General features: G+C 48.3%; 1 protein-coding gene across 1 annotated transcript; it reads left to right on the forward strand.

The window, feature by feature from the left end:
• Positions 1-888: 888 nt before the first annotated feature.
• Positions 889-22528, forward strand: FOXJ2 (forkhead box J2). The gene is made up of 11 exons (XM_061418005.1): positions 889-1768; positions 8888-9234; positions 11364-11438; positions 12406-12474; positions 12646-12786; positions 13256-13451; positions 14566-14934; positions 15490-15591; positions 17382-17591; positions 18427-18528; positions 19543-22528. Exons 2-11 carry the CDS (start codon positions 8902-8904, stop codon positions 19629-19631), a joined length of 1686 nt encoding a protein of 561 aa, XP_061273989.1. The 5' UTR covers positions 889-1768; positions 8888-8901; the 3' UTR covers positions 19632-22528.
• Positions 22529-24453: the final 1925 nt, after the last annotated feature.

Here is a 24453-nt window from a genome sequence, read left to right on the forward strand (position 1 = left end):
AAGGACCTCTTCTTCGCCGCCCTGGATGCCGTAGAACTTGGCCTTGCACAAGTTTAGATTCTCCTAAATTTTCTGATGTTTGGTCCAGAGTTTTCTCGGTTGCACGGTCATTGATCACCTTCTACATTCAGTCGTTCAACAAGCATTTACTGAACTCTGGGATGGTATCAGTGTAATATACTAACTTCGGCTCAATCCCATACCCCTTTAAAAGCTATTCAGGGAAAAAAGGAAACCTATCAAAGGCATTCCTGGGAAAACCTATGTTCATCTATGTATGGAAAACAATGAACTAAAAAAAAAAAAAAAAAAAAATCAGTATGGCAGAATTAGCGTGGAACTGAAATTGACAGTTCCTGCGGCGCAAACGAGGGACTCTCCCGACAGACAGCAGTGGGTGTCGTCTCTGGCGGATGGCGAGCTGCAAGGGAACCAGTGGCGACCGGAGGGGAACGCGGGGTGGGGGGTGGGGCGCGCGTCCCCAGGGCCGCGGGCGGCGCGCGTCGGTCCCCCCGGGAGGTCGGGGGGCGGGGGGCGGCGGCGCGGCTCACCGGGCGCAGCGCACCCAAGGCTCTGCGCCGCCCGCTCCTCCTTAACCCGCGCGGGGAGGCGGTGGCGGCGGCCCGGCGGGCGGGGGCGGGGGAGGGGCGCCGAGCGCGGCGCGGAGGCCGGGGAGGAGCCGGGGCCTGCAGCGGAGCCGCGCCGAGCCCGAGCCCCGGCCGAGCCCTGACACCTTCCGTCCGCCGCCTGGCTCCCCGGGGGAGTCCGGACTGGCCGGAGCCCGAGCGGCGGCGGCGCGGGGAGCCCCACGCGCCGGCGGGAGCGGAGCGGACGCGAACGGGACGAGAGGAGGCGCGGCCGCCGCAGGGACGCGCGTCCGGAGCCGCGGCCTCCCGGCCCCGGCTGCCCAGGCCAGCTCCGGGAGAGCGGGGAGCAAGCAAACCCCACCCTTGGAGGCGCCCCGGGAGCGGAGGCGGGAGGGGGACGGGAAAAGACCCTTCGCGCCCGGGCGAGGGACCGAGGAGACCCCGCTAGGGGGCGAGTCTCTCCTTCCTAGAGGCGAGGAGGATCCCCGCACCGTCCCGGGAATGGAGCCTCCAAAGTAGAGGGGTGATCCTTACCGAGGAAGCGAGTGAGCAGCCCCGCGTGCCTCCACTCCTGCAACCACACTCTCCTCAGTTCTGGACTTTTGGGGGCCGGAGAGAACGGGTTATGCCTCTGGAGTAGGCACCCTGCCGCCCAGCCCGTGCTCACGGGGGCGAGGACTGCTCACGTTCAGAAGCAGAGGACACCCCAGGGAGAGAAGACGACTCGGCTTCCAGCCTTCCAGGAGAGGGGAAGAAGTCCCCCCAACTTCCCTGTACCCGGACGGTGGAACAGGGCAGAGCCCCTCCGCTCCGATCTCCAGCCGACAGAAAGAGCCCTCCACTCCCGACAGATTCAGTTTGGGGGGGAGGGGGACTCCCCCAAGGGGGAGGAGACAACTCCGGGTTGGACGAGGCTCCTCCCCTCCTCCCCAGGGTCGCCGGCCGAGTGTGGGGGGTGTGCCACCTTCCCCAGGTGGGACCTCCTTCTCCCCCTCGCCCTCCCTCCACTCCTCATCCTCGGGGGACCCAGTTCCCCTCCCCAGCTTGGGAGGCTCAGCCAAGAACGGGAAGAGCCACTGAGGATGAGGCTCCGCATCTGCCTTTGAAGAGAGGGGTCCCTCCAACCCCAGACTCCAGTACCAGGTGGTCCCCGCCCTCTGCTGCGGCTGACGTGGAGACAGGTTAGTGCTTTCTTTCATCTTCTGTCTTCTTTAGACACTAGTGGGTGTAGGGGGCCTGAGATGGTGCCTCTTGAGATGGGTTTCGTTACTGGGATGGTAGAGCAACAACTCAGAGACTCTTCTGGGAAATGTGTTCCGAAGCTATTGGATTCAAACCCTCATCTTGCTGCAGAGGCTATGAGAAATGGGTTTCTTAGTGTTGGGGGGACTGATGGGATGGGGTTCATTGGAGGTCCCTAGGAAAATGTTTGTTTTCATGCCAAGGGCAAGGGACATCAGAAAACCTCTGCATCTCTAGCACTCCATCCGTACAGTGTCATGATGAGACACACCCCAACCGGACTGCCACACCACCCTCTATCCTTGGGCCTTGTCACACCGAGAATGGGCTCTCACTGAAGTCATGGTGGCATCTTGTGGCCTGGCCTTGTCTGGGGCTTCCATTGGTATTACATTTTCTTACCTGTAACCCTAGGTCATTTAATGTCCACCAGAGCTGTTCTCCGGAGAAGGCAATGGCAACCCACTCCAGTACTCTTGCCTGGAAAATCCCATGGACAGAGGAGCCTGGTAGGCTGCAGTCCATGGGGTCTCGAAGAGTCAGACATGACTGAGTGACTTCACTTTCACTTTTCACTTTCATGCATTGGAGAAGGAAATGGCAACCCACTCCAGTGTTCTTGCCTGGAGAATCCCAGGGGTGGTGGAGCCTGGTGGGCTGCCGTCTATGGGGTCGAACAGAGTTGGACACGACTGAAGTGACTTAGCAGCTGCAGCAGCAGCAGCAGAGCTGTTCTCTCCAGCCCATGGTGATTACTGCTCCCTTTATAAGAAAAGTGGTCTGTCTCCACTCACTGTGCTTCCCAGCCTCCTCTCATGACATCTCCACTCCGGGCTGGAAGCATAACATCCACAGGGAAAATGGAGATCCCATGTCCCAAGGCAAGAAAAAAGTCTGCAGGGAATGCCAGCTCCTGGGTTGAAGTTTGTCCCTAATGCTGGCCGGCCCCCACTGTCCCAGTGCCCGACACTGCTCCTGTCCTTTGCTGACAGTTCCTCAGGAAAAGGCAGACCCTGGAGAGGAGGAGGGGAGGAGTGATGCTCAGCCTACTTCCAGTCTTCAATGGAAATAAGCTGACTGCCAGGAAGATTTGACCCCCGAGGAATTTCTTTTCAGAAAATCACCTGATAGCTTCATCCTATCTCTTCCTGTTTCATGTGCAAGTTCTGGGTGTCTGGAACCTTGAATGTATGTTATCTTTCATAGGAAAATAGCAAGAACCATCAAAGCCCAGGATCTTCAGAAAAGGCAAGAAAAAGGTGCCAGGACATCCTTCTGGCGGAGCCTGGGCTGTGGGTTTAGTAGCGCTCTGCCTGTCAACCTGGGGTCCCCAGCTAGGTGCCTGTGTTCCTGCCTCACCGCTAGGAAATACTTTGTCTTCTGTAAGGAGCATTAGACCCCACAGCGAATCCAAGTGAGAGGCTTCATCTTTCTTTCTTTCTCTCTCTCTCATTTTTATATATTTATTTGGCTGCTCTGGGGCTTAGTTGCAGCATGTGGGATCTAGTTCCCAGACCAGGGATTCAACCCAGGCCCTCTGTGTAGAGAGCACAAAGTCTTAGCCATGGGACCACCAGGGAAGTCCCGGGATGCTTCATCCTATTTGGGTTTTTATGTTTCCTCCTTTGGCCATTGGGTGAACTGCCTGAATCTCTAAGTACATTCACTGTGTCCTGGAAGCTACCTGTTGGTTGTGGTCCATGAGAGGGCTGTAATCTGGGTTTGTGGGGCTGCGCTGTAAAATAACGTGCGTCTGTTTCTTACTTCACATGGATGTGGCTCTGTCCCCATCATGCACCAAGGCCAAGTCTGTGTGTGCTTTTCAGACTAGGCTCCAATTACCTAGAATTGTGTGTTTCTGGTAGGCCGCTTAAAACAGGTGCGCCAGTGCAGGGAAGTGAGGAGAATGCTGGTAATGATGCCCAGCTGGGAGGACAGGGTTGGCCTGCCCCAGCCAATGGGAGCCCTCATGAGTGGCTGCAGCCCAATCTCTGGCTGGGACCACTTCTGCTAGGACTGATAGAGAGCGTCAGCTCTGACATCTCTGGTCTAATAAGCATGAGGATCCTCGGCTGTTTACCCTAGAACTCCCTTCCCCATTTTTGTTTGAAAAGAGCTGGCTCTGGAGAACAGCAGCCTATTTCCCAGAAAGCACTTTACCAGATGCTGGAGGGCTACTTGTTGAATGGCCCAGAGCCAACGGGACCAGAGCATGTCCAGATGACCCACTGCCACACAGCCTAAGCGGCTGTGCTGGGACTGAGTCTCCCTGATTCTCCTCGCCTCCGTGGAATCAGTTAGGGGCAGACAGCTATTGGGTTGGATTAACTATGACTTGGTGCTATTTTCCAGATCACATCTTATGACTCGACCTAGTCCCCTGTGGAAAATAAGAGATGATATTCCCCCATTTCTTTATCCTTGGGAGTTTACTAGTCGTGGCCCTGGTCAGTCCTTAGTCGGGTGACACTCACCGCAAAGGAAAGTTTGAGATTCTGACATCCTGAAAACTATTGTGAACTCATTGTAGGTTTGCTACTTCTTCCAGGCCTACCTGTATGGTCTGTCCATTTTTCTAATTTTCAATGTCTATTATTCTCTTTTTTTTTTTCTCATTCAAAAATAGTCATTGCTACACGTATATAACACTCACTAAGTGCTTTAAAAATTTTAACTCAAGGTAATCCTCCCAACAACCCTATATATATACAAGTTATCATCTCCATTTTCCAGTGAAGAAACTACAACACAGGTTAAGTAACTTGCCTGAGGTTGCACAGCCAGTAGGTAGGCTGTGGTGCCAGGACTGAAACCCAGACATCCGGGCTGGTAATCAGCAAGGTGGCAAACTTAGCCACTGCTCTGTTAGTTTCTGCATTAGGTACAGAGCAGGAAGTTATCATTCCTTAATGCCTGACCTTGGCACTGTACAGAGAACAATTACTGGCCTTTCGGAGAAAATGGGGAGAAAACTGTGCCTGTTATCTGGGGTCTTACACGTCTCACCTGGGATCAGTCTTCCCCTCCACCAGAATGTCTTTCTGTTTTTCTCTTTCTCCCAGTAGTGAAGTCTTCATTAGACGTTCCATGGATGTGATGGAGCCTGCCCTTTGGCTGCCTTTCCCAGTTTCTATGGGTATTTCCTTTCAGTCTTCCAGCTTGCAGAGAAGAATGTAGCCTGACTCAGGTTCTGCCCCAGCCCTGTGGCACAAGGCCCCCCTGGAGAGAGAGGTCTGGGTAACTGGGTTGGTTGGACTGAGAATGGAAGTACCTTTTATGTACCTTTCTAATAATAGCCCCGAACACTAGCCTGGTGCCATTATTTTGGGGGAATGTGGAATGTGTGGCAGCCACCAGCTCTTTAAGCTTCATTCATGTCCCTCTAGGAATGAAGCTTTGACAGTGTTTGTGATGGCATCCCTTTTATTGAAGAAGGAAACTGAGGCAGGAAGGCTTCAGGGAGGCAAGGGGTGTTTAGGGAGACTCAGCGTGTAGGTGTCAAGGTTCATAATAGAACCAGGGAACCTCATTCTCTGAGGTTCTACACGCTGGGCTGCCCTTCAAGAATGGGGAAGTGCTGGGGGCAAGGAAGTGGGATGGGTTTAGGGAGAATGGTGCTGAGAAATCAGGATCTTTTGCTGTAAGTGGCTTGTAGCTGGTAAGATTGGAAGATATTTTGAGTGCTGGGGCGGTAGCTGGAGGGCTGGCTGGGAGGGTGCTGGCGAAAGGTTAAATTTAACCTCAGTGTCCTAACCTGGTGCTGGGGAAATGCTAGGGAAGGGCACAGAACCAGCAAAAGGCTGAGGGCACTTCCGTTTATGGAATTCACAGTGATTGGCACCTGCCAAGTGGGTTCTGTGAACTGCTTTGATTGTATTCTCCTGTCCCTCCCTATCCAGTGTTGGGAGGGTTGCAAATGAAATGTCCCCTGAAGACTTCTGTGTTCTTTCCTTCTTTTATTATTTTTATTTCTGGCTGGGCAGGGTCTTCAGTGCTTTGCGTGGGCTTTCTCTCCAGTTGCACTGAGTGGAGGCTACTCTGGGCTACCGGCCTCACACTGCAGTGGCCCCTCCTGTTGCGGAGCACTGGCTGCTGTCGTTGAGGCTCACAGGCTCTAGAATGAGGGCTCAGTAGTTGTGGTTCATGGACCCAGCTGCTCCGTGGCATGTGGAATCTGTTCACAGATCAGGGATGGAACCTGTGTCCCCAGTGGTGGCAGGCAGACTCTTATCCACTGTGCTTCCAGGGAAGCCCCTGCTATGTTCTTAAAGTGAAACTTCTCAGGATCTTTAGCAGGAGATAATAGGGTAAAATTTCTTTAGAAACCCAGGAGAACCCTGGTCATTGTGAACCTGCTCATTGCCGTGTTCCCATTCAGCTGGGCTAACGTAGCTCCAGAACCAGATGGCTGCGGAATGCACGTTACCCCAGTAGCTGCTCTGCTCTGCCTTAGTAAATTGCCAGGAGCTGAGGCTTCCTGGAATGATTCAGTGTCCCTGTTAGTCTCCAGGTTTCCACGGTTTTAGGGCAAAATGGTGGTGGTGGGATGGGAAAGGATGGTGGGGAAAGGAGCTCAGCATAAAGGGGAATCCCCTTTGCGATGCTATTTATAAAACCAACCTGGGTTGCTGTTGGGTCTCACGCTGCCCAGGCCCCCGAGGCACTAAGGTGTTTCCTTGAGTACAGAGTGGGCGGAGTTGATGTGTTGCTGGTGAGGAGCTCCAGAACGTGCACACGCATGCAGAGACTGTGTGGGTGGGGAACTGAGAGATTAGGGGATGAGTGAGCTTGCTGACCCTTGGGAGAAAGTCTCTAGGCCAGAGGAGTTAAGAACTAGGAGAGTGAGCCCAGAGATGGAGGCAGGAGACTGGGCCCATGCCTGCGACTGAGCTTCTAACTACAGTGTGTGGATTTGCGTGTAGTTGTATGTAATGCTGGTGCACATTATGTGAGTGGATTTAGGCATTACACACCCAATGTGTTTTCTGTCCAGGATTCTGAGACTTGTTAGCCTTGGCTCCTCAAGAGTGATTACCCCTTCAGCAGGGGTCGGAGGAAGAAACCCTAGCTGGAACCTGGCCAACAGTGCAGGCACAAGGTGGTTCGGCAGCAATCATGGATTGGGGGTGGGGTGGCAGGGTGGGGAGGGGTAGGGCGCTTCCCTGGAGGGCTTCCCTGGAGGGCTTCCCTGGTGGCTCAGTGGTAAAGCAATCTGCCTGCCAGTGCAGGAGAGGCGGTTGGATCCCTGCGTCGGGAGGTTCCCTGGTGGAGGAAATGGCAACCCACTCCAGTATTCTTGCCAGGAAAATCCCATGGACAGAGGACCCTGGTGGGCTATACAGTCCATGGGGTCGCAAAGAGTCAGACACGACTTAGCGATTGAGCATGCAGGCACAATTAATGTATGTTTGTGTGTCTGGGCGGGGTTGGGAGGGGTAAAGGAATGGGGTAGGGGGGTGAGGGGGTAGGGGAAGGAGGGTGGGACAGAGTCGGGGTGGTGGTGGAGTGGGGTGGGGTGGTGCTGGCTTCCACCCTAGGGGAGTGCCAATGGCTACCACGTGGATCATGCCACTCTTTCCAGCCCCTGCAATGCAAATCTCACCTACTGTCCTTCACCTTCCCCCACCCAGACGTCACTCCGGCTGCACCCCTCCGTCTGAGAGAGTGCCCAGGCCGCGTGGGTGGCGGCAGGGTGTGCAGACAGCCGGCGTGGGAGCGTTGGCAGCGCCAGGAGTTTGCATGGAGGTGCCGCGAGCGTGCGTGCCTGGCCGGGAAGGCAAGAGAGAGGAGGAGGAGGCGGCAGAAGGGGAGCCAACCCTGAGCCCCAGAATGGCTATTTTTAGCTGCCTATCTGATTGTTACCGGTGCGCGCACAGCTGGGTGTCTCCCTGGCTCAGTGCAGCCAGGCAGGCCGAGCGGTGGGAGGGCCTCTGCAGTGACTTCTTCCTGGTGTCGCCGTCTGTGGGCGGGAGCTCGCGAGGGGGCGGTGCCTTAAAGGTGCGAGGGCAGCCGTGCTCCGGCTCCTGCCCTCTGTGTTGTGAGTCTGTGCCCCGTGGGTAACGTATGCCGTGTATCTCCTTGTGGTTTCTGGTCACGGGCTGCTGTCTGTGTGCCATCCCTGTTTGGCTGGTTGTCACACTTATGTACCTAATACTCCTCGTATGCACATGGATGTGGGATCCAAGGGCAAGCACTGGGGATGGAACTAATGTGAAATACCTTTGGAAGTGTTGATGCGTGCTTCTTTAGGGTATACTTGTGTTTACTCTGATTGTTTTTCTTTACACGTTTGCTCGTGCTGTCTCTCTGTGGATGTTGAATGTAAATATAACATGTGACACATAATTGGAGAATAGACTTTGGCAGGTTTTACCTGCTGTCTAAGTGGTTTTTTAAGAAATCGATTCGACACAGGTGTTTTTGTTTTTTTAAGATTTATTTATTTTATTTTTTGACTGTGCTGGGTCTTCGTTTCTGCACTCAGGCTTTCTCTAGTTTCGGTGCACGAGCTGCCGAGCACTGGCTCTAGCTTCAGTAATTGCAGCCTGTGTGCGCAGTTGTTGTGACTCCAGGGTTCCAGAGTGCAGGCTTAATAGTTGTGGCGCATGGGCTTAGTTGCTCTGCTGCCTGTGGGATCTTCCCAGATCAGGGATTGAACCGGTCTCCCTTGCATTGCAAAGCCGATTCTTAACCACTGGACCACCAGCAAAGCCCTCCACGAAGCTTTAAAATATTGTGTTGTAGGGCTTTAAGAAAGGAGAATTGAGGAACAGCTCGACTTGCTGGGTGGTTTGATCTCCCTTTTCGTCCTGCATGAAGCAAGAGGCCTCTGCCATGTTCCATGCGAAGTTGCAGGATAAGTGCCAGTCTGTCATCTGGCAGGTGATTGACATATGCATTTGAGGGTTCTGGGAACCTGGTTATCTCATGAGTGGAGTCTTCTATAGGAATTAGAGTGAGAAGAAACTCTCCTTCCCCTAAAGCCCTAAGATTTGGTATTACTTGCCACAAGTGACCACAGGTAACACTTGTCTATTTTATTTTCCTCTTCTCTGCAGAATCCAAAAATACCATGGCTTCTGACCTAGAGAGCAGCCTCACCTCCATAGACTGGCTCCCCCAGCTGACCCTCCGGGCCACCATCGAAAAGCTGGGAAGCGCCTCTCAGGCTGGGCCTCCTGGTGGGAGCCGAAAATGTCCACCAGGCTCCCCCACAGATCCGAACGCCACCCTGAGTAAAGACGAGGCTGCCGTTCACCAGGATGGTAAACCCCGGTACAGCTATGCCACCCTCATCACCTATGCCATCAACTCCTCTCCAGCCAAGAAGATGACCCTCAGTGAGATTTACCGCTGGATCTGTGACAACTTCCCCTATTACAAGAATGCAGGCATTGGTTGGAAGGTGGGACAGCTTCTATGCCCTGAGATGGTTCTTAGCCTTGACAACATTTTCCTCTACTTTTGTGTCTTCCTGTAACCTGGTCCACTTCACTCTGAGCTGTCTCAGAGATGTGTGAACTTAAAAATCTCAAATCTCCCATCCCTTACTTTTTTTTTTTCAGAGTTGAACAACTTTCATAAGGTGTATCTGGGAAATTCCAGTGATACCAAACCTCTGAGTATAGTTACGGTATGGCAGGATGCTGATGCTCACCATACTCTCTTTGAAAAAAAAAATTGTTTATTTATTTGGCTGTGCCAGGTCTTAGTTGCGCCATGTGAACACTTAGTGATGGTATGCAACATCTAGTTCCCTGACCAGGGATTGAACCCAGGCCCCCTGCATTGGGAGCACAGAGTCTTAGCCACTGGGCCACCAGGGAAGTCCCTCATCCTACCCTCTTGTCCCTTGGTTTATTTCACAGATATTTATTGCCATTCTGCTCTGTTGAAGTCACATGCAAGGCATGGCATCGCTCCATCCTACCTAGAGATCAAACCTCATCTGGTTTGCAGAACTCCATTGCACACAGTCATTATCTTTTTAAAAACTATGTACCAAGGAAAAAAAAATAATGTAATTAGGTCCTTCCCCAGCAGCTCATCCACCAAGCAAGGAAGGAGAGGATAAGTGGTTTGGCTGGAGATGAAGGAAAAAGGGGCCTTCTCTTCCACGCATAGAAGGAAGGCTGATGTTCTCAGTCCTTGGGAGCAATCACTCACTTGCCAGTTGTTGAGTAGAAACTGGGATTTAGTGTAGCTGTGTCACTCTGTAAATCATCAGCTCACATACAAGCCAGATGATGAGCTGGGGACTGTTGAAAGCATTCAGTTTTCCCTTTATAAATATGTTCCTGCTAGCTGCCACAGCCCCCACCAACTTCACCCAAGGCATGTATGCAACAATATTTCTTTCCTCCAAATGTGACCATTCCCTGGGCTCTTGAGAAGACAAAAAGGTGAATTGTACCTAGTTTCACTTATAATTTATATTTTGTTATCATTTACATCATTACATCATCAGTTTTGTATTTTTTTTCATGGCTGTGCCACTGTGGCTTGTGTGATCTCAGTTCCTCAGCTAGAGATCGAACCTGTGCCCTTGGCAGTGAAAGCTCGGAGTCCTAACCCCTGGACCTCTGGGGAATTCCCACATCATTAGTTTTAAAATGTTCTTTCACTATTGATAGAATTAATTAAGGAGCTGAGCAGATGTGATTCTTTTTTAACTGACGTATAGTTGCTATACAATATTATTAAGTTAAGGTGTACAGTATAGTGATTCACAGTTTTAAAGGTTATACTTTAATTTATAGTTAATATAAAATCTGTATTTATTCTCCATATCGTATCAATACAATATATCCTTGCAGCCAATTTTATATATAATAGTTTGTACCTCTTAATCCCCTACCCGTGTATTGCCTCTACTTCCTTCGCTCTCCTCACTGGTAACCAATGGTTTGTTCTCTATATCTGTTAGTCTGCTTCTTTTTTGTTGTATTTACTAGTTTGTTCTATTTTTTAGATAGCATGGGTAAATGATATCATGTAATGTTTGTCTTTCTCTGTCTGACTTATTTCACTAAGCATAATGCCCTCCAAATCGGTCCATATTGCTGCAAATGGCAAAATTTCACTCTTTTTAATGGCTGAGCAGTATTCCATTGTGTGTATATGTGTATATATGTATATGCCATATATCTATATGCCACATCTTCTTTATTCATTCATCTGTGGATGGGCACTTAGGTTTGTGCAAATGTGATTTTGAGGCATTTATATACCGTCATCAGTTGGGTGTGATTTGGGTGGAAAGCTTGAAAAAACTATATATAATCAGCTCTCTAGAAGCACCAGGTAGTCAAATTTATAGCAGTTAATCTCATCAATTTACTTGCTTTTTCTTATCTCATTGCTCTTGCTATCTGATAGGCGATTTCCTCCATCAGTATGGTTATGAGGTGCTCAGTTTACCCTGACACTTGCACTTTAGCGTGTGTTATTTCCCTTTGTGTCCTTTTGTGAACTATTGGAAAATTTCCTGCTTTGCATGATACTCAAATCTAACTTGCTTCTGTGCTTCCTCAGAATTCAATTCGGCACAATCTTTCTCTCAACAAGTGTTTCCGGAAGGTGCCCAGACCACGGGATGACCCTGGAAAGGTGAGATTCAGCTGTAATTGGAGAGGGGAGGACCAGGAAGGAAAGGAGAGTAGTTGACAGCTCAGAGTCCTGTGGCTGTTTTAATTACCCAGAAGAGGAAATCGTATTAATTAGAGAAGCAGCTTTATTTTTCTCTCAGAGGAAGAGCTTGGTTATCAAACTTATGGGTCCTCACAAGAATGAATGACTAAGGAAAGCTGTGAAATTTTTTCTTAATAGAAATATTTATGAAAAAATTGACTTCGATGCCCTCTTTTGGTGTATCGGGCTCTTTCTAGATGTAAAATAAGCTTTGGAGGCATTTTTCTATAGAAAAATCTCGTGGTTTTTATCTTCGAAGGGGAGAAGTGATAGATCATCCTCTTTGTTGGACAGCCATGGATGCTAAAGTCTCAGAGAGTTTTGCCTTAGATCACATGGAAGGGGTAGGTTGGTTTGGGCATTTGCAGCTCTTTGAGGTGGATGCTGTGTTCTGCATCTTCATTATGATCGAGACCTGTGTTTGGACCACAGTGGGTACCTCTGACATACTCTGTGATTTAGTACAGATTTAGTACTCAAAAATAGCTGTTACTCTCAGGATTCTATGTGAATTGCCAGTCATTTTTCTTAATATAGCTCTTATCTTATATGAAGAAGTGACAGTTGCTCAGTCATGTCTGACTCTTTGTGACCCCATGGACTCTTTGCAAGCACACCAAGTTTCTCTGTCTATGGAGTTCTCCAGGCAAGAATACTGGAATGGGTAGCCATTCCCTTCTCCAGGAGATCTTGCCAACTTGGGGATCAAAACTATGCCTCCTGCATTGCAGGTGGATTTGTTATCATTTTATGGTAGGGCCTATTTTATATGAAGCCAGGGAAGCCCAATTTTATATGAAAATCCTCTCAAATGTCTACTTTTCCAGTGGGCGGTATTTCCATATATAATGATTTTTTTTTTCTCTCTGGCGATGGGTTCTTCTAGGGTTCTTATTGGACAATTGATACTTGCCCTGACATCTCCCGGAAGAGACGACACCCTCCAGATGATGATGTAAGTCTCTACCTCAATGAGATGCCATTTCTGAGCCCACTGCTCCTCCCGCATCTCCCAGTCATTTCCTAAACATGGGGCAAAGGTCAGACACCAGCAAGGATGGAACCATGAATCATGTGGGGAGGTTTAGCATCTGCTTATAGACTGCTCTTTTTTCACAACCCTCAGCTGTCTCAGGATTCACCAGAACAGGAGGCCAGCAAGAGTCCACGGGGAGGGGTTCCAGGGAGTGGAGAAGCCTCACTGCCTCCTGAGGGGAACCCTCAGATACCACTTCAGAGCCCCACATCGATTGCCAGCTATAGCCAGGTAGGAGGTGGAGGTGGCAGGAGGCATAAGGGATGGATGGACGGGTGGATGGGTGGGTGATTGAATAGATTGTCTGTCAGTTCAAAATTATGTATTGATTGTCTGTGCTATAGCAGGCAGATAAATTGGGAAAGAAGGAGAAAGCAAAAGAAAGAAGCAGAGAGAGGGAGAGAGCAAAAGGCAGAGAGAAACAACGTTTTAAGAAAGATCAGAAAAATAAAAATGGTGAGAAGACAAGAAAGGGATCAAAAAAGTTTCTGAGAAAGGAAAGACGAGCATGGATGCAACACAGGGAAAGGGCAAGAGACTATATCAAGATAGGAATGAGAAAAGGAGAAAAATGATGCTCATTCATTGCAAGGATGGGAGAGGATGAAAAGGATAGGCAAGAGAGCTTGGTGTCCACTAAAGTGTCGTATGGGTCCCTCACATAGGACGTGGACCAAGTCTTTCTTGCCTCTTCCTCTAGGGCACAGGGTCTGTGGACGGCGGAGCGGTGGCAGCGGCAGGTCCAGGTCGAGAGAGCACCGAGGGGCCCCCTCCCCTGTACAACACCAACCATGACTTCAAATTCTCCTACTCGGAGATCAATTTTCAGGATCTAAGCTGGTCCTTCCGCAACCTCTACAAGTCCATGCTGGAGAAGTCCTCCTCGTCTCAGCATGGTGAGTCTGGGCTGGGGAGGGGAGCTGGGATGTCCTTGTATTTTCTTTTTTTTAATATTTATTTGGCTGTACCAGGTCTTAGTTGTGGCATGTAAGCTCTTGTGGCATGTGGGATCTAGTTCCCTGACCAGGCACTGAACCCAGGTCCCCTGCACTGGGAGCGGGGAGTCTTAGCCCATGGACCACCAGGGAAGTCCCTGTCCTTGTATTTTTGAACAGATGGTGACATTCTCTTCTCTCCCTTTTTCCTACGTGTAACACGAGGAGAGGGCGATCACTGGTCAGGGAAGAAAGTGGGTCATGAGCCAAAACTGTCTGGAGTCAGATCTCTTCTGACTTAGTACTGAAGGACAGCTGTCTCAAGAGGCAGTGGGCTGGCTCCTTAGCTGCAGTAAGTGAGCTGGAGGAATCCCCCTTCTAGAACCAAGGGCTGTGATTTAATGGCTGCTTCAAGTCATTATGAGGATGGCCACTAGGGGACAGCAGTTTCTTTTTTTTAAGAATCTCTGTGTTTGTGAGAACAACTTAATTAAAAAAATTTTTTTTTAATTAAAATTTTAAATTTTAATTTTGGGGCTTTCTAGATGGCTCAGTGGTAAAGAAACTGTCTGCTGAGCAGGAGACTTGGGTTCAATCCCTGGGTTGGGAAGATCCCCTGGAAAAGGAAATGGCAACCCACTCCAGTATTCTTGCCTGGAGAATCCTCATGGACAGAGGAGCCTGGCGGGCTGCAGTCCAGGGGGTCGAAAAGTGTCAGACACGACTGACCGACTAAGCACAGCACATGTCTGGAACTCTATCTGATGTCTGATGTCTTTGGAAACTATGATTCCTACATCAATATCCTTGAAAAATAGCATAAAAAGGTGCATGTTGACATTTGGCTAAAATTCCAGTAGTTGTCCTGCTGTCAAGACCCTCGTCTGTCTGTCAGTTATACCTGCCCAGGGGCTGGAGGGGACCAGGCTGGAGGGGACCAGGGCTGGAGGGGACCAGGGCTGGAGGGGACCCTGCTGTCCAGATTGTCCTTACCCTTCGTCGGCTGCCTTTTCTGGGTCTCAACCCCGTGGAAATCCTGACCCACTTTGCCTGACCCACCCCCACCCCCCCGTAGGCTTCTCGTCTCTCCTGGGGGACCTGCCGCCCTCCAACAACTACTACGTGTATCAGCAGCAGCAGCAGCCGCCGCAGCCGCAGCCGCCGCCCCCGCAGTCACAGCCGCAGGCACCCGCCCAGGGCACCTCTGCTGTCGGGGGTGCGCCGCCATTGCACACCCCCAGCCCCGACGGCTGTACCCCACCCGGGGGTAAGCCAACGGGATCCGAGGGCTACGGGCCACCCCCGGTGATGGCCATGCACCCGCCCCCGCTGCAGCACGGAGGCTACCACGCCCATCAGCACCACCCCCATTCCCACCCCGCCCAGCAGCCGCAGCCACAGCAACAGGCACAAGGCCAGGCACCCATCAACAGCACTGGCTTTGGTGAGTAAGCGAGGTACGCGGAGCCCCGGAAGGACTGCCAGCTGACCTTCCTGTTCTGACTCTGGAAGGAGAGGGGATTGGTTAGGAAATTAACAGCGGGTCTTTTATTTATTTGTTTCCGTGCCTACTGGTATTTGGGATCTTCGTTCCCCCAGGAGGAATCAAACCTGCCCGGCCCTGCATTGGAAGGGCAGTCTTAACCTCTGGACTACCAGGGAAGTCCCAATAGTGGCTCTTTTAGCCTTACTCTCCCCCCAGAGCTCCTGTGGGCAACAGAAGTTGCAAATTGGAGCTCTATATTAAGAGAATTTTTAGACAAATTTGGATTGTTTTACTTATTCTCTTGTCTGTGAGCTGGGCTGTTTGTAATTACAGCATCAATAGCTCGGTTTGTCCTAAATCTCCAGGGAGGGAAAGTCCAAAGTTATCTTGGTAATGTAACTTGCAGCTTGTAGATGCAAGAATCTTGCATTCATAACTCAGACTGCTGTCAGCTGGTGGCTGTCTCATCACCCCTCACTCTGTCTTATTCCCCCATCCCCTTCCTCTTCACAGCCTTTCCTCCAGACTGGTGCTCCAATATCGATTCCTTAAAGGAAAGCTTTAAGATGGTGAACCGGCTCAACTGGTCCAGCATTGAGCAGTCACAGTTCTCAGGTTGGTGACTGAGTGATGGTGCCTGAAGTAAGAAAAAACAAATAGAACGGAAGAACCGGTGGTGCCTGGTGGTGGGGGTGGGTGGGTGGGTGGGTGTTGAGGGATGTAAGTGGAAAAACCCAATGGAAACTGGAACCAGAGGGGATGGTTAAGTGAAGCTTGTGTGCTTGGTCATGTCCGACTCTTTGTGACCACTTGGACTATAGCCCGCCAGGCTCTTCTGTTCATGTAATTTTCCAGGCAAGAATACTGGAGTGGGTTGCCATTTCCTTCTCCAAGTAAAGCTTGAGGATGGAGGATTTCATGTTACACAGGTGGATAATATTGATACCTTCTTCAAGTTAATCTTTAGTTCAGTCTCTCAGTTGTGTTCCACTCTTTGCGACCCCATGGACTGCAGCACAGCAGCTTCCCTGTCTCAAACTTATGTCTGTCCAGTCGGTGATGCCTCCAACCATCTCATCCTCCTGCCTTCAGTCTTTCCCAGCATCAGGGTCTTTTCCAATGAGTCAGTTCTTTGCATCAGGTGGCCAAAGTATTGAAATTTCAACGTCAGCATCAGTCCTTCCAATGAATATTCAGGACTGATTTTCTTTAGGACTGACTGGTTTGATCTCCTTGCAGTCCAAGGGACTCTCAAGAGTCTTCTCCAACACCACAGTTCTAAACCATCAATTCTTCAGTACTCAGCTTTCTTTATGGACTAATTCTTACATCCATACATGACTACTGGAAAAACCATAGCTTTGACTAGACGGACCTTTGTCAGCAAAGTAATATCTCAGCTTTTTAGTATGCTGTCTAGGTTGGTCATGGCTTTTCTTCCAAGGACCAAGCGTCTTTTAATTTCATGGCTGCAGTTACCATCTGCAGTGATTTTGGAGCCCAAGAAAATAAAGCCTGTCACTGTTTCCATTGTTTCCCCATCTATTTGCCATGAAGTGATGGGACCAGATGCCATGATCTTTGTTTTTTGAATGTTGAATTTTAAGCCAGATTTTTATCTTGATTAATTTTTGCCTTTATTCAAAATGACAGTGGTTTATTCTACTCAGTTTTATCTTTGGGAGAAGGAGGACTCTTTATTCAGAAGCCCTGGATCACCATTTTATAGTTTTGCCACCATTTATTGACAGTATGGGGGCTTCCCAGGTGGCACCTGGTAAAGAATCTACCTACCAATGCAGGAGATGCAGGGGACATGGGGTTCGATCCCTGGGTTGTGAAGATCCCCTGGAGGAGGAAATGGCAAGCCACTCCAGTATTCTTCCCAGGAAAATTCGTGACTGACAATATGACCACGGCTAATTCACTCAGTTACTTTGAAACTTTTATTCACCAGTAATATGGAAATTATATGAGTTTGGTAAGGAAGAAATAGAATGAGAGTTTGAAAATGTAGATGTCAATTATTGGGGGTTGTTGTTTAGTTGCCAAGTTGTGTCTGACTCTTTGCAACCATATGGACTGTAGATCTTACCAGACTCCTCTATCCTTGGGGTTTTCCAGGTAAGAATACCAGAGTGGGTTGCCATTTCCTTGGTAACACGTATAATCAGTGGTGTTGATTGACAGTGTGACTGGAGCAGTGACTTAGGTATAGAACCACTAGGGATGTTGGGGCTCTGGCAAGGTTAGCATTTCTTTTTTTTTTAATAGACTACACAGTTTATTTTTCATAATGCCTGTCAAGCAATAGATAAATTCAGAAAGCAAAAATTAAAATTTGAAATCTCACCATTCATTGCAAAAATAACAGGAGTTAGCATTTCTTGCTTCTTTACTGGCAGAGCTGATGGAGAGCCTGCGGCAGGCAGAGCAGAAGAACTGGAGCCTGGACCAGCATCACATTGCCAATCTGTGTGACTCCCTCAATCACTTCCTTACTCAGACTGGTCATGTGCCCCCCCAGGGAGGCTCCCACCGGCCACCCGCCCCCTCCCGCATCGCGGACTCCTGTGCTCTCACCAGTGGCAAGCAGGAGCCAGCCATGAACCAAGGTACCACACGAAGCCAGTTGCCAAGGAGGTGGAGACTGGATGATGCGAAGGAAGGGGGATGAGAAGGGTGGAAGAGAACTGAGAAACATCAGCTTATGGGCACTGATCCAAAGGCCAAAGAAATAGACTGTATCTCCTTTTAGGTTTTTTTTTTTTCTTTTTGGTTGCTCTGAGTCTTGGTTGCTGCGCACAGAGTTTTCTCTAGTTGCAGTGAGTGGGCGCTGCTTTCAAGTAAAGGTGGGTGGGCTTCTCACTGTGGTGGCTTCTGCTGATGTGGAGTGCAGGCTCTAGGACTCACAGGCTTCAGTAGCTGTGGCACATGGGCATAGTTGCCCCATGGCTTGTGGGATCTTCCCAGAGAAGGGATCGAACCCGTGTTCCCTGCATTGACACGTGAATTCTTAGCCACTGGATTCCAAGGGAAGTTTTCCTTTTAGATCTTGATCTGGGAGGTCAGGGTTACTTAAGAAAAGGGAAGAGAAAGTCCCTATTCTAAATCTGTGTCTCAGGAAACTCCTCCCTGGATCGTATCACATAGGGTCATGATCGGCAAACCAGTGAAGTGAGGGAGAGTCAGTGATGAAGGTTCTGTGTTTATCACCCTGCTGATAGCTGTAATATTGCAGGGGCTAGTATTGGGTGCCTTTGCCTTTGTACCCTAAGTGACTAGGACTGAGAGCTTCTACAGAAAGCACTGATGCCCACAGGAGCTACAGAACAGAGCGGGTAAGGGAGAAGAGCTGAAGGTGATGGGGAGTATGTCACCCTCTCTATCAGACTCTGCTTCCTTGAGTACAGGGGTCCCACTCACTTAACTCTTGTCTTGCTTTCACAGCAGTGAACTCTTATGTGCACCCTCAAGCCCCCCATCTCTACCCTGGCCCATCACCAATGTACCCACTCCCCACCCAGGACTCAGCAGGATACAGTCGCCCAGGTAAGAGCCAGGAGACTTGTTTTAAGCACCAGCGAGTTTGTTTGGCTTTCCTGTGGCTCTGAGCCTGCATTATCAGCCCTTTTGCCTGCACCTGCCAGAGCGGGTGAGCCCTCCTGGTTCCTGAGACTGAGGGTGGGCCACCTGTTGGGAGGTGTATGTCATGGGAGACAAGAGAAGATCAACAAGCTTTAAAATTAGCCCGTGCCTACCATGATGACAGAAAGTAGAAGCATGATTATAAACAAAAGATAGACAAGTAGAACATATATGCTTCACTTCGGAATCTGGATGGAAGATGCACTCAGACAAATGAAATGAACATGTTATATACATGTACCTGCTTTGTGCCCATGTCACCTGACCTCTAGTATCAGGGGTCTGGGATTGAACTCTCTCTGTTGGTGTGAGTAGGCGTGGATACCCTAAATTGTCATGAATAGTGCAAAATGAACAGATCCTTCACCTTTAAATGCATTTTAGAAAAACCACTGTTATCATCCTGCCTAACCACAGTGTTTTCAATTTAGGGGGTCTTTGTCCATGTATTCCTTCTTATATACAAATCTCTGTATTGCTATTTCAAATAGTAGTATTGCTATTTCTGTATGTTTTTGATGTTATTATATGATCTTTGAAAATATAATTTTTTTTTTTGACTACTCTACGTGGCTTGTGGGATCTTAGTTCCCTGACCAGGGATTGAACCCCGGGCCCTAGGCAGTGAAAACAAGGAGTCCTAACCCCTGGACAACCAGGGCATTCCCCATAAGTATAATTTTTAATGGCTGTTACATTTTACTGCTGTTACATTGTCATATGGCGCAGTTTACTCTAGTTTCTTTCCTGGGACCTCACTGAAGTGGTAGCTGGCAGCAAAAATAACTCTGGGCTGATAAGGATGGTAGTTTCCCCAAACTTTCCCCCTGGGGGTGCTTGGGGTTGATCACCGTCCATCGAGATGGACAGAATGGCCTCCATGCCCTCTCCTCTTAATCTCCTTTTCTCTTTCCACAGCACACCACATGGTCCCTCGGCCACCAGTCCCACCTCCTGGGGCCAGTGAGGAGATCCCAGATGACTTCGACTGGGACTTGATTACCTAGTGCATTTGAGAGCCCGGCCATCAGCCCAGGGCTGGGTGGTGACATAGGGCAATGGGGGAAGCCCAGCCCCCGCCCACTCTTCCGCCCTTGCCTGTATATAGATATATATCCTTTTTTTTTCTTTCTCTGCCAGAGAAGCCACCGCAAGATGCTGCCGAAGATAACCCCCTCTTTCCTGCCTCATTCTTCCTCTTCCTTCTAGTTTTTTTCCCTATTCTTTTATTATTATTCTTATTATATTATTATTATTATTATTGGTTATATGCTGTCTCCAGTCTCCTGTCCCCACACCATTGTCCATGTCCACCTCTTGCTAATTTAAAGTCACCTGGCTGGAAGGTGAAGCCATGAGAGCCACAGTGAAAGGTCTCAAATTTTGATTTACCTTTCTCTTTGGGCAATTCAGTGCTAATCCCACCTTTCAGCCCTATGTTGTTTTCCGTGGATATCAGTTCAATCCAGGGCTGAAGAGGCCACATTATTAAGTAGAAGGGATTTAAAATGCTGCTTGGCAGCCATGAATTTGCAGGTTTTACTTAATGGTGCTAATTTTGTCCTCTGAGCTCTTCCTTGTCCCTTTATATCTCCAATCCTACTTCTGCTGGTCCTCATTCCCCATCAAGGGTAAGAGTGATGGTGGTGGAGATAAAATCCTAGTGGAATAAGAGGTCTGGGTTGGGTAGAGTAGAACGCTGTAGAGGGGTGATGAAATATAAAACAGTCAGGAATTGGGTCTCTGCCACTCTTGTCAAATAAACTGCCATTGACTTATTCCTGGCCTGTTCTCTATAGGACATAGAGTCAGTCCTAGCCAGAACTCTCCTTCTCTTCAGGGCTTCCCAGGTGGCACAAGGTGGTAAAGAACCCGCCTGCCAAGGCAGGAGACATGAGTTCCATCCCTGGGCTGGGAAGATCCCCTGGAGGAGGGCATGGCAACCCACTCCAGTCTTCTTGCCTGGAGAATCGCATGGACAGAGGAGCCTGGTGGGCTACAGTCTATAGGGTTACAGAGTTGGACACGACTGAAGCAACTTAGCACGGATGTGCTGCGTCTCTGGTGAAAATGAGGACAACCCTTCAGCATAGGGTCAGCTTTTTGGAGAGGGTTTCTATTGAACCATTCTGGCTTTTTAAACATCATGTTCTCTGGAAATTAACTGGCTTTTATTTGCATTTACTAGTTTTCCTTTCATCCCCTTATCTCATTTGGCAAATATTATTTCATCCTCTTTGAGTTGTCTGCCCAGCTCTTCCACCCATCAAATTTTCTTCTCCCTTTTTCTGGGATTCTCAAGAAAGAAGAGTAACCCATGATTCCTTTTAGTCTCACCATGTCCTCGGGCAAGACTGGAATCTGTTTCCCATGGATCAAAGCAGAACCAAACCTACAGTATGGGTGGCAGGAGGGTGAGAGAGGAAAGGGGAAGTGGTGTAGACATGCATAGGGAATATTTCAGTTATTTACCTATGTAGGCAAATGCTTCTCTTGGAATCCAGATCACTGGGGCTGAAGCTTTTGCAATCAGGTTTTTTGAAGGATGAAGGAACTTGGGAGAGGGTAATAAATAACTGAATACAAAGAGCTTCATGAGGGCCAAAGAAGGACCCCCCCCTGCCCCCTCCCCCCAAAAAAAGGTACAGGGGAAACTTATCTCCTTTATCAAGGAGTGGCCATGGTTTATGGCTGCAAAGTACTTAGCATATATTGGATATTAATTGTTGAATTCTAGTTCTGAGAAGGAAGAACAGTTTTATTTCCGTTTTTACTTTACTGAATGGTCACTTTCTTAAAGCTGTAGGACAAAATGTGCGAAATGGACAAGGCCATTTTCTCTGTGATTTCTGGTTTTTTCCCTGTCCTTTTATTTACCCATGCTTTCCGCTCTCTTGCTTTTCCCCTCATCCTCCCCTTCCTTTCTTCGTAAAGGGTTCTATACTGAGAGTTTGTTGAAGTGAGGCTGAAGTCAGGGGGGCAAAAAAGGGCAGTTAACTAAACAGCACTTTATTTCTTTGAAGTTCTTAGTAAGACGTGGGGGTGTGAGTAGCTTGAACCCCCTGTCGTGTTGGAGGGCAGTTTGTGGGGTTGAAGTATGGCGTAAGATTTCCCATTGGGGAAAGGAGAATTCCTCTTCCAGGGTGGTGACACGCCTTAGCCCAGTGTCCCCCATCTGAGGCGTGTCTTCCTTATCCTTCCAGTCAGGGTGCCTCCTACACACAGCGTCCCATCTGTTCTTCCTAAGATCTCCTCTCTTACAAATCATCACGTTTCTCAACCCCTCTTCTACCCAGATCCACACAAGATTTGCCAGGGTAGACTAAATCAGACATGGAAATGTCTCCTGTGTATAGTTCATCTGTGTCTTCTGAAAACGAGAACTCTGGCGGGCAGCCAGTCACTGAAGTTTAGGGCTTGGGCTGGAGATGGGCCGTCAGGCCTTCGGGGCCTTTAGCCCCCCTCTCCGCTAAAACCAGCCTCGCTAAATGGCACAGGACAAACCCAACTCTCTTTGGGCCTCAGTTTCCCCTCCCCTCCCTGAAAGGGAGAGAATACTCCTTTTTCTTGTCGATCCAGCATTGCCAGCCTTGAAAGTTTAGTCATTGTTGTCGTCTTGGGTGACGTGTGCAGAACTACAGGAGCTCACTGCCAAAAGACGAAATAGAGGAGAGCGTAGGGGAGAGGGACGGAAGGAGCAGTTCTCTGGTATCCATCCACCCATCCCTGCCTTTCTCTCTTCAACCCCCATGTTTATGGTTTGGTGAGTCCTTCATACCACCCATAATGCTTTGCATTGGCGCAGGCTGGGAAGGGGGGGTGTATGGGCTCACAAGTTGTTGTTGTTGTTGTTTTTTGCATGCTTTCTTAATAAAAAAAAAAAAAAAGAATGTTTATGGTTTTATCTTCCTGGTGCTGGTGTCGAATTTCTTTTTTGCCAGAGTAGGGAAAAGGGAAATGTGAAATCATTTGTTTTCTACTTCCCCTCCTCCTCGTTCCCCCACAGGATCTGACTGATGTTTTTGGTAATATTGATAAGAAAGGAAGATTAAAAGCATGGCTCTAGCATTTTTTTTTTAATGCTGTTAATTATTGCAAAATATTGTTGGGAGAGGCAGTCCGTCCCACCTTGCAGCTTGATGTGTGGACTAAACTGCCTTGCTTGCATTCTGGGGTATTTTAAAGATTAAAAATACTACAATTTGAGAAGGACTTGGCTCTCCCTCTGGGACTTTGGGCAAAGCTTACAGGTACTCACCAGAGTTTTACATTGAAAATGAGGGGATTCCAATTCTAGTGATTTCTTCAGAATACATTTCCAAGGGAAACACAACTCTCAAAAGGAGCCCAGAAATGTCAACTATTGAATAGGTATGCCAACTTGGGATAATTATGCCAAGATCATTCACCCTGGTATCCTGTACACTAGCCCTAAGAGTTTGAGACTTCTATCCAGGGTCCCATGAGAATGTTGGGGTTTCCAGAAACTAGCTAATCATCATTACAGCAAGCCTACAGCTACCCACTATGAGGTTTATTTGCTGTATGTTTAGAGATTATGATATATCCTGAATGTCAGTTAAAAGGATCCATGAATCTCTGAGCCTTGCAAGGAACTGTGGAGAAAGAAAGCATTTATTCACATCAAATATATGAGCAGATTAAATTGGAAAGTAGCATGACAAATCACGTCATCTTGGATATCATTATTGCACAAGTGAGAGCATTCCTAATGATTTGAAAATTTTCCACATAGCACTTTATACCTCATTTGTAGTCCAGACCCTCCCCTCCACCACTTAACAAGGAACAGTGCTTTGCAAGTCTAAAACATCTCATTTTCTATGTTTCAGGTTAAATCACTGGGCTCAGATGAGATTAAGTTGTAGTACAAACAAACCTGAAAATGTAGAGGCTTAATATCCATACATAAAACTTCATATACAGAAAAAAACGAGAAGGTGATGGGGTTGGAGAATGCTTTTTTAAAAATGAAAGAAGCGTGGTTGGAATGGATCAGCAAAGTAGCAGAAAATGTGTGCTTGTGAACAAATTAAAGGATGATGGTTAATGAATATTGGGATGCTGCATAAACACAAAATATGAAGGAGTTTAGAAAAAATTCTTCCTCTTCCAAAACAAAAAGACATTTATCATGTACAAAAACTAGCATCATAAGGTCATGACTTAGAAATATGATGGGAAATTTCAGAAAGAATATCTCAGATTGTGGTTTCAAGGGTTATCTCTGGGAAGTGGGAGTAGGAGGAAGGAGAAGCTGGCCAGAGTGGGGCAGGAAACCTCTTAGATTTCATTATGAGCATTGGTTTCTCTTTAAAAAACTGTGTGCATGTATTACATTGGTAAAGATAAAGATTAATTAAACCCCAGATACATCTGATAATTTTAGTGTGAAAAATACACATCTACAGTCATGTTTTTAGGAGTTGGATGGGTAACAAGCCCAGAGGGTACTCAGCTATTTTGCAGTGAATTCAAGAATAGTTGCCTCATCTTCTACTCTTTGTCCTTTTGTTTTAAATAAGTTTCTTGGGAAGTAGTGAGAGCAAATGAGTCATTTGCGTGTTATGAAAGTATTGGTTATTAGAGGCAAAAAGCCTGGAAGAAGATTTCGAGGCAGGAGAGAAGTAAGGGAATTAAGGAGCTTAAGAAAAAGAATGAAAGACAGATGCTTCTATCAATAAGCAGTTAGAGCAAACAAACGGAGGAGCCATCTGCCCAAACTGTGACTTATATACCATTTCATGAGAAAGTTCTTAGGTGCCCTAAGTAGTCTTTACACAATAGATGCTTATTCAGCTGAAATGA

The sequence above is a fragment of the Bos javanicus genome, chromosome 5, assembly GCF_032452875.1.
Source record: "Bos javanicus breed banteng chromosome 5, ARS-OSU_banteng_1.0, whole genome shotgun sequence".
NCBI lineage: Eukaryota > Metazoa > Chordata > Mammalia > Artiodactyla > Bovidae > Bos > Bos javanicus.